The sequence below is a fragment of the Aplysia californica genome, unplaced genomic scaffold (assembly GCF_000002075.1).
Source record: "Aplysia californica isolate F4 #8 unplaced genomic scaffold, AplCal3.0 scaffold00674, whole genome shotgun sequence".
Taxonomy (NCBI): Eukaryota; Metazoa; Mollusca; class Gastropoda; order Aplysiida; family Aplysiidae; genus Aplysia; species Aplysia californica.
The window spans coordinates 317,875-334,173 of record NW_004797944.1 but is presented as its reverse complement, the minus strand read 5'-3'; the positions used below and the strand labels follow the sequence as shown (position 1 = coordinate 334,173).

General features: G+C 42.0%; 1 protein-coding gene across 1 annotated transcript in view; it reads left to right on the top strand.

Annotated features, from left to right (window-relative positions):
* The first annotated feature begins 5,451 nt into the window (after positions 1-5,451).
* LOC101859131 (transmembrane protein 101) overlaps positions 5,452-16,299 on the top strand; it is a 12,909-nt gene continuing 2,061 nt past the window's right edge. Inside the window, exons 1-3 of the mRNA XM_005108279.3 lie at positions 5,452-6,114; positions 15,256-15,436; positions 15,974-16,132. Coding sequence (XP_005108336.2) covers positions 5,999-6,114; positions 15,256-15,436; positions 15,974-16,132 — 456 coding nt within the window. The 5' untranslated portion in view covers positions 5,452-5,998. The remainder of the gene's footprint in view (positions 6,115-15,255; positions 15,437-15,973; positions 16,133-16,299) is intronic.

Here is a 16,299-nt window from a genome sequence, read left to right as displayed (position 1 = left end):
GTTCTGATAATTGGTGCTGACTCTCAAATACGCTTTCAATCTCGTGACGTTCTATCATGGCTGGGAGGTCCAGGAGATAAGCCATAGCTTGGCATGATGTGTCTCGAGGGTACCCAAGAACAGTCCGCATTTAATTTTTCTGAATTCTTTCAAGGCGTTTCAACTGAGACGTTGGCAAAGTGAGGAGACCGAGGCCATATTCTATCACAGACATCACGAGAGTCTGGTATAGTATGGCTAAAATTCTCCGTGGCATTCTGCTACACGCCATGGTTTTCAGTGCAGTGAGATCTTTTCTGGCTGTTGTGATGATCCTGGTTATGTGATCTTTACCTGAGAGTGATCTGTCAAAGGTGATATCTAGACACCTTAATGAGTGCTCACGCTTCTTGACCCTGTCGTTGATAGTGACTGTGGGCATCTCTGCCTTCCCTGCGTGATTATTCAGCGAGCACCACAGAACACAGGCCTTGTGGGGGGTGGAGTTTGACGTTTTGATCTACACACAATTTCCCAATTCGACCCAGTTCCTGTTGCACCGCATTAGTTGTTTCTTGCTGGTCCTTACCCTGCCTGCGTACAAGGACATAATCCGCAAAGTTCAGCACACGCCCAGGTAGCCTACTAAGTGGCTGTCCAACCTATCTCCCAGTATCTCTCTGTTCCGTAGACTCCAGTTGAGGATTCCTGTAAGGTCCCTGATGCTGTCTGCCTCAAGGTCTTTCATGTGAGAGAACCGTACACCATCTGGACCTGGGATGGTATTGAGAACACTTGTTCTCTTCTCTCAACGTCATCGTGACTGAGGGTATAGTTGAAGAGTTCATTAGCTCACCGCTGGCGTATTGCGCAGGGGAGCCTTTTTTGTTCCTCTTCGTTGCTCTGGTCTGTCTGCTGAATACATCGGGCAAACAGCGCCTCACCTTTCTCCTGGTCTGACCGCACCCACACGTCGTCCTCCCTTTGGAAGTCTGGTACACCTTTGGCCGGCTTCTTTTTCATCATTGTTTTGTACAGCTGCCTGAATCAGTAGAGTGCCTTGTCATCTGTCACCTCTTGTAAAAAAATCATGAATGGCTTCCTTAGCCTCTTTCTCCACGACCTTGAATAGCCCTGAAGCTTCCTCCTCTGCTCTTTTCAGGTCTATACTAGGGTCTCTCGGTCACATTGGTTTGCTTAAAACGCCTTCCTTTTTGCTCTCCATAACTTTTCCACTTACCTGTGTGGAGGAAGCCACATGCAGACATTCCTGTGCTGCCTAGTGATAGGCATAATATTGTAGCCTATACGTTCTCTGACCGTCTAGATTGTAACGCTTCAACACTCCCAAAGCAAGCGGGATGTTTTCCCAGATCATGCAACCCTGGGAACCCTTTCACATCCTGCTCCAACCCATCATCCCTCCTACCCCTCAACATTTCCTCAGCATTTCATATAATATAACATCAAAAACAAAAAATTAAAAGTTAATTTTATGGGTTTTGTTCTTTTGCATACGCCATGTCAAATCCCAGGAGCTTAACTCCAAGAGATTATGTTTTGCAACATAAGTATTATGCACTTGCTGATAGAAGACAATCTGCGCAATAATAGGCAAGCATCTGGTCATCATTTTACTTACTGGTCTTATTTCTGCATGTAGATGGCTTATTTTTATCTTTAAAGGTAGGTAGATGCAAGAAGTTTTTCTTCGTCTAATCCACCAAGTTCAAGTGGCTGGAAGAATTTTCTTTTTAAAAAGATTTTGAGAGTGCGAAGGAGAGGGCAGTGTTTTGTAAACGCACAGCTTCCCGCGAGATCCTCTCACTGTCGCTTACATTGTGGGGTTGATGATAGTGTCAGCGGTAGAGAGGGAGACACGACGTGACTAAACCATTTACTTCAAACAAAAAAAGCAACCAATGAATTCTTAAGTCTAATAAACAGAGGTTTATGAAATGCAGGAATGCGCTTTTACTTTTACTCTTAGACCTGCTCCATAACTCATTTCTCGGGCTTGACAGTGAAGTGGCTAATACCAATGATAGTAAATAACAAGATGGGCCACTCAGCCAAAAAAGTGTCCGCAGGAAGTATGCTCTTTGCTTCAGATGGCGCTGCAGTCTGTTTTGAAGCTCTCTTTCGTTTTTCCAGAAGAAGAATAGGAATAGCACCTCCTTGCGTGCGCAGATCGACTGCTGTTCATCAGCAGTTCGGGTACGTTCAGTGTGGAGTTCTAGGTTGTTTTTGTTTTTTTAATGACCTCTCGCCTTTCATTCTAAAGCCAAATTAAACGAAGAAAACCATCACCCTTTCCTCCGGAAGAGTTTTTTTGTCAGGGTAACCATTTTGAAAAAGCGTTCTTCCGAAATTTATCCCAAAACTTGCTAGTTTCACTTTGAATTTTTATAACTCAAGTAGAGTAACTCTGTTCGCAAAGAGTGCGCTTTTGTGAAGAGGGCGCCACCAAATTTTGAGGACACTTTTTTAATTGGCTCAAAGAGAGAAGTGGCCTATCTTGTTATGTACTATCTTTGCTAATACCTTGGTGCCGGCAAAAAGCCTTGTGAAGCCCATTTCCATGAGCGTACACAGTCACAGACGTCACAGATCCCATGTGCAGAACCCGTAAGTAAAAAAAATAATAAATCCCGCACCATCGAGCACCACGCGACGGACGCACGTCACGTCCATCTACATGTATGTGGTAAGCGCATGAGCACAATAAAAACATGTCACTAGAAAGGACCGGGTGAATACTAGATCTAGATCTAGATCTAGATCTAAATTACAGTCTTCGTTACAAATAAAAATCAAAAATCAACATCATCAGTTATAATTCATCTCCGTGGCTCAAGTCACGGGTATAATATGACTGAAACCCTGAAAACATTTTTTAAAACATATATAGATCTAGATATAGATCTAGATCCAGATGTATACAGCACGGCCAACAAATCGGCACATAAGCAAACTTGTCATTAACATAGTAGACATAGATATAGATCTAGATATAGATCTACATGGTACCAAAGATAGTACAAGACAAGATGGGCCACTTCTCTCTTTGAGCCAATTAAAAAAGTGTCCTCAAAATTTGGTGGCGCCCTCTTCACAAAAGCGCACTCTTTGCGAACAGAGTTACCCTACTTGAGTTTTAAAAAATCAAAGTGAAACTAGCAAGTTTTGGGATAAATTTCGGAAGAACGCTTTTTAAAAATGGTTACGCTGACAAAAAACCTCTTCCGGAGGAAAAGGAGATGGTTTTCTTCGTTTAATTTGACTTTAGAATGAAGGGCGAGAGGACATTAAAATTTTTAAAAACCTCAAACTCCGCACTGAACGTACCCGAACTGCTGATGAACTGCAGTCGATCTGCGCACGCAAGGAGGTGCTATTCCTATTCTTCTTCTGGAAAAACGAAAGAGAGCTTCAAAACAGACTGTAGCGCCATCTGAAGCAAAGAGCATACTTCCTGCGGACACTTTTTAGGCTGAGTGGCCCATCTTGTCTTGTACTATCTTTGATGGTACCAAGACATCCGGTGTTCTAGATACACCTCTAGATCGGACAAAAATCGAAGACAGTACTTATGGAGACTGGAGCAGCCCGTCAAACTGCACAATTTCAAACCTGCAATACTTTCCAACAAGAGAGAACCAGGAGAGGCGGCAATTGAGAATGATGCCGGGAAAAGACAAAGGAAAAGGACAGAGCACACGAAGTGCGTCGCAACCGTCCGCCATCTTGAATGGAGCACCACTAAATTAAACACGTAGGTAGATCTAAAGGTAGATATCTAGAAGATCTACTGTCTCTAGCAGCGAAGTTCTCATAAAATGATTGATAACTTCATCATCACTGTCTTTCTCACCCGGGATCCGCATCGTCCTTTCTCGAGCACTTGTTCTATTTTACTTCTGGTAATACCGCAGTGTTGCGGTCCCGGTCCTTTGTTTACAGTGCGGCCATCTTGGATACAATGTAATAATCTCGCTTCCGGAACCGGGTGACGATAATGGCCAGGTTTGAGTGGTACTAATGAGGCGATGCTCTCATCCCACTTGGATGAATATATGTGGCGGGGGAGTACGGAAAGACACCAAAGGAAGCATTCAACAACATTGTTGATCAACTAGCCTAGATCTAGGCCTAGGCAAAACTTTCACCGTGTTTTCTTTTTTTCTTCTTCTCTTCTTTTCTGGCACAATCAATGTACTCCCAGAGGTCCGCGCAAAACACATAAAGTCGCGTCATTTTCTTCATTCGTCGTTACATATTTCAATATTGAAAACTATAAATCGACTTATCGCTTGCTACTGACCTATTATTGCGCACAAGTTTTCCTCAAGACAAGTTCAAGGCATTATCTGGAGCAGGGTATACCCGCCCATAATGCGTCTTCGAAGAAAACTAAAGAAACTCGTGGCTCTTTTCTGCTGCTGCTTCGGCGGCAAAGCAGAACGGGACACGAGGGTATGTCCTTTGTTCGTCGAGGAGAACCCACGTCTGGAGAGCTCTATGTCGTCTCACGAGTCCAATGTCGACTGTCCTTTCGAGGACAGGAGCGAACTGGATTCTGCATCCGATCTGGATGTAGATATCACGCCGTTCATGACCTCGGACTTATTGAGACCACATATCTCTCCAGGGGAGTCCACGAAGGAGGACGGGGATTCCTCTACAGGGAGCGCTGGCACCGGTCTCAAAGAATAGAGGCTATCGACGGCGAGGAACCTGGAGGACCCCTCTTTTTTACTTTTTTTTTTACAACAGCCCTTTTCAGGGCTATCATTCATTCCACTTGTGGAAAGAGTGCACTACATTTTGTCTTTTATTATTAATACTTTTTTTTTTTGCAGGTACAGACATCGTAATTTTCCTCTTCTTGTTTTCTACTTCCTTTTCTACTTTTTCTTCTTTTTCTACTTCTTCCTCTTCTTTTCCCACTTCCTCTTCCTCTTCTTCTTTTTCTACTTCCTCTTCTCCTCTTTCTACTTCCTCTTCCTCTTTTTTTCTACTTCCTCTTCCTTTCCTTTTTTCTACTTCCTTTCCTTTTTTTTAACATCCTCTTCTTTTTCTACTTCCTCTTCTTTTTTCTACTTCCTCTTCTTTTTCTACTTCCTCTTCTTCTTTTTCTACTTCTTTTTCTACTTGCTCTTTTTTTTCTACTCCTTCTTTTCTTACTTGCTCTTCTTCTTTCTTACTTCTTTTTTTTCTACTTCCTTTTCTTTTTGTACTTCTTTTTTTAGACTTTCTCTTCTGCTTTCTACTTCCTCTTCCTCTTATTTTTTCTGTGTCTTCTTCCTCTTTTTCTACTTCCCTCTTTTTCTTTTTCTACTTCCCCTTCCTCTACCTCATATTTTTCTTCCTCTCCTGATCTTCTTCTTTTTCTTCTTCTTCTTCTTCTTCTTCTTCTTCTTCTTCTTCTTCTTCTTCTTCTTCTACTTCTTCTTCCGTCTGTGTTGGGGCCCAGGGCTCAGTCCGATCGCCCGACTCGTAGCCTTGAAAACAAACGCGTTTTGTTTTTTAAGGTCACCGTCGGCTTCGTTCGGTTTGTGCCACGATGGTCGCTTTTCGCCCTCAATCAAGTTAGCCCCGACCGAATTGAACCGCACCGATAGTGCCAATGGACACTGGAATTTATAGTTAGAATACCTATACCCCAATGGGCAATGGGTCTCATCGCCGTTGCACGGGGAAGGCGTGGGTTCGATTCCTGTAGTGAGCGAAAGTTTTTACTTTTAGTCAGATATCCCTTTCTTTCTCCTGTGATCGTGTGCTACCTCTCTTGGCACAGCAGAACCTAACAAAATAGTTTGAATTGTGTTGAAACTGGTATAAGAAATTCACAAATCCAATTACAGATCTTGTGAAATTAAGAGAATACATCGTAAAAAGGAAAAATAACCCGTTTTCTCCTCGTTAAATGCATGATTGTATTTTGTAACAGCTGTCAACTGACAGTAGTACGGAACCACCTCCGTAAACGCCAAAGGGAAATTACTGCAAAGTAAAAATGGCGAACAACAAGAAGATTGTTTGTAAAATTTTGGAGTTTATACTCCACAAATACCCTCTTGTAAATGCTTTAACGCTGCTTTTGCTCTTTGCAGAAAGGGCTGCCACTAATACGTACGTATTTTAATTTACATGTCTTCTTCTGCCTGCTTATCAGTAGACTTTTCCAGCTTTATTTTGCGTTTCTATGACCATTTGAATAAGGCCACCTCTATTCTCACCCGGGATGAGAATAGTGCAGGCTAGTCTTTTGGCTATTCTCACCCGGTGCGCGTTCACTGTTATAGCCTAGATCTAGGCCAACAAATTTTGCGTTCACCCTAAACCACAGAATTCTACACTGTGATAACAGAAAAATTGTAGAATTCGGTGCCGTGAACAAACGTTCCATTACAACTGTAGCCTACTAAAAGCGTACAATTTTGTATGTGGGCAGTGGAGAGAGAGAGAGAGAAAGAGACAGAGAGAGGAGTAGCGTGAGAACTTCCGGTCAAAACAAAATGGCGACCCGCGTAGTTCTGCTCAATTCGAAAAGTTAAATAGCCGTAGCATCTTTGTAGACAACCAAATTAATTTACTTTTGTCACTTTTGTGTTTTAACATCATTTTTTAACTTTGTTTTGGTCAATTTGATCGTCCACACCGATAGACAGTATTCAGAAAGAGACAGAGAGAGAGAGAGAGGGGAGGAGTAGATCTTGCGAGAACTTCCGGGCAAAACAAAATGGCGACCCGCGTAGTTCGGCTCGATTCGAACAGTGAAATAGCCATAGCATCTTTGAAGAAGATCAAATTAGCTTACTTTTGTGCTATAACGTAATTTTTTCTTGGCTTTTATCAATTTGATCACCCGCACCGATAGACAGTATATTCCAAAATGAGGAAAAGCAGGTCTTGTTTCGCACCTGGTGAGAATAGCCTACGCTGGCAAGTCTCACCCGGGGTGAGAGGTAGATCGTTTTTCTATTCTCACCCCGGATGAGAATAGCCACTTCCTTTGAATAACTAACTGACAAAGTGACTGATTTCTTTACATTGAATTATAATTGTGTTCGCGCATATTTCCAACACGAAAACTAAGAATGAATGTGTTAGCTGGCATTATTTTTATTCCATTGAAGAAGTTTACCTCTACCCATGTATTTACACGGTTTTGTGGGGGTTTTTAATCGCTTTAAATCTTTGGCCACCTCTATTCTCGCCCCGGGTGAGAATAGCGCAGGCGAGTCTTTTGGCTATTCTCACCCGGTGGGCGTTCACCGTTATAGTATAGCCTAGGCCAACCAGTTAAGCGTTCACCCTGAACCACAGAATTCTACACTCTCTCTCTTTAGCTATCTCTATCTTATAAAACGTTCTATTACTACTCACTGTTAGTGTTAGTATTAGCCTAAAGGCCACCTCTATTCTCACCCGGAGTGAGAATAGTGCAGGCGAGTCTTGTGGCTATTCTCACCCGGTGCGCGTTCACCAAATTTTGCGTTCACCCTAAACCACAGAATTTTACACTGTGATAACAGAAAAATTGTAGAATTCTGTGCCGTGAACAAACGTTCCATTACAACTGTAGCCTACTAAAAGCGTACAATTTTGTCTGTGGGCAGTGGAGAGAGAGAAAGAAAGAGAGAGAGGAGTAGCGCGAGAATTTCCGGGCAAAACAAAATGGCGACCCGCGTAGTTCGGCTCGATTCGAAAAGTTAAATAGCCGTAGCATCTTTGTAGACAACCAAATTAATTTACTTTTGTGTTTTAACATCATTTTTTAACTTTGTTTTGGTCAATTTGATCGTCCACACCGATAGACAGTATTCAGAAAGAGACAGAGAGAGAGAGAGAAGAGGGGAGGAGTTGATCTTGTGAGAACTTCCGGGCGGGTGAGAATAGCCACTTTCTAGCCTAAAAGCGTGCAATTTTGTCTCTGGGCAGTGGAGAGAGAGAAAGAGAGAGAGAGAGGAGTAGGCCTAGCGCAAGAACTTCCGGGCAAAACAAAATGGCAACCCACGTAGTTCGGCTCGATTGGGAAAGTTAAACAGCCGTAGCATCTTAGTAGACGACCAAATTAATTTACTTTTGTGTTTTAACATCATTTTTGAACTTTGTTTTGGTCAATTTGATCGTCCGCACCGATAGACAGTATTCAGAAAGAGACACACAGAGAGAGAGAGGGGAGGAGTAGATCTTGCGAGAACTTCCGGGCAAAACAAAATGGCGACCCGCGTAGTTCGGCTCGATTCGAAAAGTGAAATAGCCATAGCATCTTTGAAGACGATCAAATTAGCTTACTTTTGTGCTATAACGTAATTTTTTCTTGGCTTTTATCAATTTGATCATCCACACCGATAGAAAGTATTCCGAAATGAGGAAAAACAGGTCTTGTTTCACACCGGGTGAGAATAGCCTACGCTGGCAAGTCTCACCCGGGGTGAGAGAGAGGTAGATCGTATTTCTATTCTCACCCCGGGTGAGAATAGCCACTTCCTTAATTATCTTTTTAGTTGTATGCGGGCTGCCACAGACACAGCATGATTTGAACAACCACAGAGTAACTTTCTCTTGTTTATAGAATCTAGTAAAATAAGAGCTAACGCTGATCGTCTTTAGTTAAAAAATGCAGATGTTCATCTTTCTTCTCTTATAACTTGACTATTACTACTCGCGCAGATTTAAGATTTCTCATGGTATAAAAGACATGATCGTAGTCAGTTTAACACAGATTTTGGAGAGATCTGTCGAGCCTTTTTTAAATTAACAATCATTTATTCATAAGTTTGTAACAAAAATAGGACAAATTAGGTACTCTACAAACACTTGTCTAGAACAAAAACTAAGGCACAGAAATTAACCATTCTAACGCAGAATAAATCTCAAGACATTGAGCTTTTAGTACATCCGCGTAATGGTTTGCTGTGTGGGATGGGGGAAAAGTTATATAGTTTTAAACATAGCCAAAAATGTGAACTTCCTAACCGACACCGGCAAAGTTGCTTCAGGGCTCATTAACCCTGTGACCCCGAGCCGGGGAGCTCCGGCGGGCTGCTGAGTCATGCTAACTAAAAGTAACAGAATCGGGCTAAAAGTGACGCAGTGAATCGCATGTTTTCTCGATCCTTCGTCAGGTTCCGTTTTAATGAAGGGGTCCCTGATATTCGATGCCAGACCTTTTTTTGTGATTATACCTCACTTGGTTCCACTTCGACCGGGTAAGTTCAAATTCGAGCGGCAGTTGGGCCAACTTCGACCACCTTCGTGCAACTTCGACAAAGAGTCCATCTAGGCTAGCCTACACCGTTTTGTAGCCTAGACTTTGGGTGGTACCCTTGTGTTTTGGTCACAATTTGCCACTCACACGCAAGGACTTCACCCGGACTAAACACGACGTGCAAATGAGCCCAAAGCCAAGCCTAATGGGTGAAACACGCTGGCGCGGATACACTCCCAGAAAGACCCCACTCATTGACCGTTCACAAGAAAATGCTTAGCCTAGCCTACAGGGAAGCTGCTAAGGCTCAACACACAGAAGATATAATATATATTAACAGGCTACACTTAATATCAAAAGCATACACTTTGCAAAACACTATGATGTACATTTCTTGAAACTGTGGCTGGTGACAGCTCTGCTCGAAGGTTTCTTTGGTGTTGCCACTTGAGGGGGGTTGGGGGAGTAAACAGCTTTCCCAAAGCTGGATCAACAGCAACACCATCATCATCATCAGACTCAGAAATGCCTACCTCGAGCATTGCTTAAAAATTTCAGATTAAAAACATTCTGAACTTTGCTTCCCCCGTGTTTCCCTAGCTGTAAAATGAATGCACTGTCTTATCTGAAATTTTCAGACAGATTCGTTAAGTATTAATCAAGATATTGCCTTTAATATGAGGTGTGAAGTTAAAAAATGATGTCTCATGGGGGCGGGTCGTCAAAGGTAGGCAGCTCCATGGGGATGACACAGTCTTCTGGAGGAACAACCTGTATCATATGTCAGAGGTGGTTTCTCCAAAACCAGGCGGGAGCTCGGATCGTGACAGCATCCTCACTGTCAGGAATCACTGCATCAAAAGCCCTCTCTCACTCGTCGCGAGACATTGTCGATGAGGGTCTGTGATGATCTGGGTGTTGAGTCATTACTGTCGCTGCCCAAATCAGCGTCTCCTTCTGTGGCCTCCTCAAACTGCTCAAAGTCGAAGTATGAAGCAAAGGGGACTTCCATGACTTGATCCTTGTCGGCGATCACATCTTGAGTTTCAACTTCCTCGCCAGCCTTCCTGCCTTCACAAGGACCATCCTCTTTGTGAACGAAAACCCTCTCGAGCTTGCATCCAAAATTTTCTTAACCCGTCTTTTCCTCAGTCTCCCTCGGGATGCTCAGGGCATGCCCTGGGGGTTTTGTCACACTTGACCAACCAGCTACGTACGTGGTCGTTCAATGTAGCCTTCAGGACTTCAAACTCCTTGGAGGCTTTTGATAGCTGAGGCCATTTTTGATGGCTTCAACAGCTTTCGTCAGATGTTCCTGTGTGTACTTCCTGTACGGCATTCTAGAGTCAGACAAGGATCTGTTGTTAAGTTTGATTTATTGCCTATTGCCATTTATTACAAGTAAAGAAGACAAGAAAAGATCAAGGTTTTTTGTCCAGTCACTGGCACTTTTTTTGGTGTTAATATATTATGTACCATCTAATTCAACACTCGTTTCTAACAACACACACACACGCACGCACACACATACACAAGCACATACATTCATACACACATGCGCGCGCACGCATGCACGCAGAGAGACAGAAATGGAGAGAGAGAGAGAGATAGAAACACACTCATACACACACATGTACACAAACACGCACACACACACAAACATTACAACACTCTCTAGAACATCGGTCGAAGTTGTGCCAAGCCCCGCTCGAAGTTGCGCCAATCCCCGGTCGAAGTTGAGCTCACCAGTAATAAAAAAAGGGTGCCGAAGAAAAAAACCCTTTCAGTCAATAAATAATGCATAAAATAAGCCAAATGGTGTTTAAAATGAATAACATATAAACTCTTCAATAGTTCCTGTTTTTGGTCTTCTTGTGCTGTCAGCAAAGACGAGAACTGAAAGTTTTGATGCAGGCAAAATGCGTCAAACTGTTGTTTCGAACAAGAAACGTTCGCGGTGGGAACGGAGCCGGTTGAGGAATCGCGGTTCGTGACAAAAAGGGTCACTTCAGATAACGAATGCGGTTAAAAATAGCTTCTGAATGAAATCAACTCGACAAATCATTTCATACTACACGGAGTACGGCGAATGCAGACGAATAATCGGTTAACAAAGAAGGCGAGTAGAGTGATCGGAATTTGGCCCGAGGTCGAAGTTGCCCCAAACCACCCTACATCTAGATCTATACATTTGATGCGCAGCGAGCTAAGATATTAAACCTAACAACTGCAAAACATCAAATTATGGTAAAATCCACCACCATATTTTCTTAGCCCCCCTGAAACCCCCCTACTCTTGGGGCCAAAACCAGCGAATAACAATTGCGGGGTGGGAACTACGGAAAAAACGTCCAAGATTTAGGGTTCGATGTAGATCTAGAAATTTAGAGTACGTTAGGGTTAGGGGTTAAGGTTAGGGTATACCTTGCTCAAAAGGAAGTGGTTATCCTCACTCCGGGTGAGAATAACCTTTGTCTTGCTATTCTCACTGGCTTCGATTCTCACCCCCTCGTTTTGCTGGAAATTACCCCGAGGGCTGAGGTTACTGGGGCTGATGCTCCACAGGATTGTGTTTGTGTCCGAATAGTCACAGTCAGAGTTGTCAGTTTAGAGCCAAATCCCAGAAATTTTGCTCTTTTGAATCGTGCCTGGCCCTGAGAATTTCATTTGGCTCTCTGGCTCTTTTTTGGCCCCAAACTCTGAATGTTCAAGAAGACGGGCAAAGAAGAGGCAAGAAAAAGAAAAAAAGAAAGAATAAAAGAAAAAAAAAAATGAAAGTGAAGAAAAGAGCTTGGATTTTTTTGTAAAATTATTAAACTAGTTAACACGATTTAACGCCCTCGCCCGTTTGGTCTGAAGGTTCAAGAGAATTCTGTTGGCAGCATAATAGGCCTATAATAGCAATACAAACTATACTTGTAATTTTGAACAAACAAAACAGATAGAAACGGAATGCAAATTTGCAATCTGAAGGATAATGCAATCTCTGAAATTACACACCAGTGCAACGATCAAAGAACCAGCCTAAAATGAACAAAAGCAAAGAAACAGAATGTACTCCAACAATCTACAGTGCAACTATAAAGTAAGAGAGAACACAGACAATGGAATAAGGATTGAGACAAAGGGCAATGTGAGTGTAACGGTAAGGTGTGTAGTGTGTATTTTTAGCCTTGCCAGCACGGCTTATAAAACTCTTAATCTCTCATTTCATTAGTCCCTGCCTGCCATCCCCCTCTCCACACACACACACAGCACCTAGGCCTACCCACAAATTGTATAAACCTTTTGGATCTCCCCACAAGTAGGCTATGGTGGTTGGCTGATTTTTGTGTGGTTTTTTTTGCTTTGTTTTGTTTTTTGTCAAAACACACCTGGCTCTAATCACGCACGACACACTGCAATGCGATGGCATCACATCAAAACATTCATTACCTTGTGCTTGGAATGTCAAGGGGAGCTAAGTAAGTCTGGCAGCCTGAAATTTAAAAAAACAACCCAACTCAACGTTCGCCTCTGGTAGCCATATATATAGCCTTATGCTTCGACTGTTGGATCGTGCCAGGGGGGCTAAGTATGCCAACGTACAAAAAACCATTCGCTGGTCTTCGAAGCCGTGGTTGGTACCCATATCGCCGCCGCGCTTTGAAGCTGTGTTAGGTACCCATATCGCCTTGTGCTTCGAATGTCGAATCGTGCTAAGCTAAGGGAGCTCAGTAGGCTATGCAATGTACATAAAATCTCCGGCTGCGCTTCAAAGCGATGGTCTATTGAGTACATCACGAGTGCCTTTTAGAGGCATGTTATTTGCTCTTCTTATCACTCTGTCCCGTAATCATCAACTTGAAACATTTCCGCTTTCTGCCCCCACTCCGTCACCTCCTTTGCCCCTCCTCTGGGCTCCTGACTCTTTCTGCAGCCTTTCTACTGCTACTCCTTGGCTTCTCCTTACTGGTGTCTTTCTGTCACACCCCTGATCTTCTGGTAGGAAAGATCTACACCTAGCCTTCTCGGACAAGGGCGAAAAATCTCGGAGGGCCCGTGTGCAAGTTGCGCACGTTAAAGATCCCTTGGTGGTCTAAAAATCGATAAGAGTAGGCTTCGGCCGCCACCCGGGCAAAATTCAAAATTTTCCTACCAACTGAAAATATTAGGTGTGTCCCGCGCGCTCATATGACCTATGCAGTTGCGAGCGCCGTAAAACACTTTACAAAAACAAAAATCAACTTGAAAGTAACGTTGAATTTACCTTAGTGTATTTAGATATTTTATCATGCTTTAATTTTACTACAGGTTGACGAAATCAGAAGAAATCCATTGTGGGGAAAAATCACTCAGCATTCGATTAGCTCTGCCACGCTTCGAATAGCTGTGAATCGCGCAAAAATCATGAATTTCGAATAGTGAAATCGAATGGGCATTGCTCTACTATTTAAAGCTAAGGTTATGGCTATGGGCTATGGTCAATTTGTAGTTGTAGTGCACAGGTTTTATTATAATAGCAGTTTCTCTTATTTATTTCAACTTGCTTTAGGCCTACAACTTGCAATTGAAGCAGTTTTTCAGTAAACTGGCTTTCTTTATATTGACATCACATAATATGATGTTCACAACAAGATAGATCTACTGGTATTCTTTTCTTCACCAATCACCAGATCAAAACACCCCTGTGCTTCTACTTCTATTTTACAAATGACAAATCTAATATTTAAGCGGTGTTGGCAGGATCGGTTCGATTCAATTTGGTTTGTCGGGGCCAACCAGATTTTCTTCTGTGGAGGAGCAATTTAATTTTAATCGACCATCATGGCACAGTCCAAAGGAAACTGATGATGTCCTTAAAAACAAGCGCGTTTGTTTTCAAGGCCACAAGTCGGGTTATTGGTTTGAGGCAGGGGTCTAAAGAAATCAGACTGAGCTGAGCCAATGATAGTACATAACAAGATGGGCCACTTCTCTCTTTGAGCCAATTAAAAAAGTGTCCTCAAAATTTGGTGGCGCCCTCTTCACAAAAGCGCACTCTTTGCGAACAGAGTTACCCTACTTGAGTTTTAAAAAATCAAAGTGAAACTAGCAAGTTTTGGGATAAATTTCGGAAGAACGCTTTTTTAAAATGGTTACGCTGACAAAAAACCTCTTCCGGAGGAAAGGGTGATGGTTTTCTTCGTTTAATTTGACTTTAGAATGAAAGGCGAGAGGTCATTAAAATATTTAAAAAACTAAAACTCCGCACTGAACGTACCCGAACTGCTGATGAACAGCAGTCGATCTGCGCACGCAAGGAGGTGCTATTCCTATTCTTCTTCTGGAAAAACGAAAGAGAGCTTCAAAACAGACTGCAGCGCCATCTGAAGCAAAGAGCATACTTCCTGCAGACACTTTTTTGGCTGAGTGGCCCATCTTGTTATTTACTATCTTTGGCTGAGCCAAACCAATCCTCCCAATGGACACCACTTTTATAGTTCATGACGTGAAACAAATGTTTCAAAACCTACTTCCCATTAAAGTTTTATTATATATATATATATATATATATATATATATATATATATCTATACCTATAAAACTTGTTTTCAGAACTCTACTTTTCAGAAAGAATGCGTGCGTATCTGTCACTCCGTTTCTTTCATGAGATAGATGTTATGGTCCAGGAATGACAACAAGAAGAGTGATAGACTACTTTCCAGTAGGAGCAAAAGACTAGAGTTTATTACTTCTACCCTGCATCTCACTTACGGTACTTAAATTCTTACATTCACCCCCCCCCCCATTTCATAAATCTCTTCTCATCTCTGCCGCCATACACAGACTCACTGTTTTGACTCACATTGTATCGTTATCATTATGGTGTAGTTTAGTGTGTGTGTCTTTCGGCAAGAAACCTTACGTCGTGAGTTTTGTGTGGTGGCATAGAATTAGAAAAACGAGATAAATTCTTTTTGAGTGAAGAAATAGGCATTTTCTGAATAAGTGAATATATAATGTAGTTTTTTTTACTTAATAGTTAGTTATTGTAATTCTTGTAATAATACTGTATACTTTCTGATCAATTTCAGAGATACCCCAATTCATCCTCGAATTGTGTACGCAAATTTACTGGGATTCCTTGGCTGCGCCCTCTTCATGTCGTCACACATTAAGAGAAAGGAAGCTGCCCTTGTCTTCTGTGGTCAGCTTATCTATTTTGCGTATAATTTCTACAACAATAACAAGCTTCATTATAAAGAGTGGCTTCGGGTGAGTTGTGGTTAATTTAATTTTTAAAATCAATAATAGTTCTGGGCTTTCAATTTTTGTCCTCTGGGCAGAGCTTTCATGGGTTTATTTTTGTCTGTGTGCCTTGTTATTGTTTTATATTTCTTTTGTTTATAGAATATTTCTTAATGACAAGAAGTTCTTCACTTCCTGTTCAATAGTTTTGTGATATGATCAAATTTTGTTATTAATTAAACTTAAAAGAAAATAATTATTGCGTAATAGACTCATAATGATTATATGACTTTGGCTTAACAATTCATTATCCATTCAAGACACCTAGCAGCAAAGGGATATAACTCATCATAATCTATTATGTGAACAATCAAATACGTGGTTCGGTCCCTTCGTTTCCAGATTGCGTTGGATCATCGAATTGCGCACGGTTATTGAGAGTAATTGAAAACAGTAGTCCATGTTTTATGTACGGTACCAGTTTAAGTTTAGGTGTGTGAAAGAGAGGTAGAGATATCATGTGAATATGGTATAAATTTTTGCCTCTTTTTCTAAATTTTTCAGCAAGAGATGTGCTCTCGGCAGGTGGGCTGTATCGGGGTCTACCTTTTGTTTGCTCACATCATTGACCATAAGAAGTCCAATCTTCTGCGCAGGTTGGGGGAAATCCTGCTGGGGATCTTTATGTTCGCCTATGTGTACTTGCTCAACGATTCCAGAGAGGTGAGGACATTGCAAAAATGTGTGTGCGCCCAGAGAAAGGTACCAAAAGTCGCCCCTGACCGTTTCGAGCTACAGTCTAATAATAACAAAAATCACTTTTTTGACCAAAATGTGTTTCCATTTAAAAAAATAATAGATCCACCATTGTTTTACAATGTGCTCAAAGG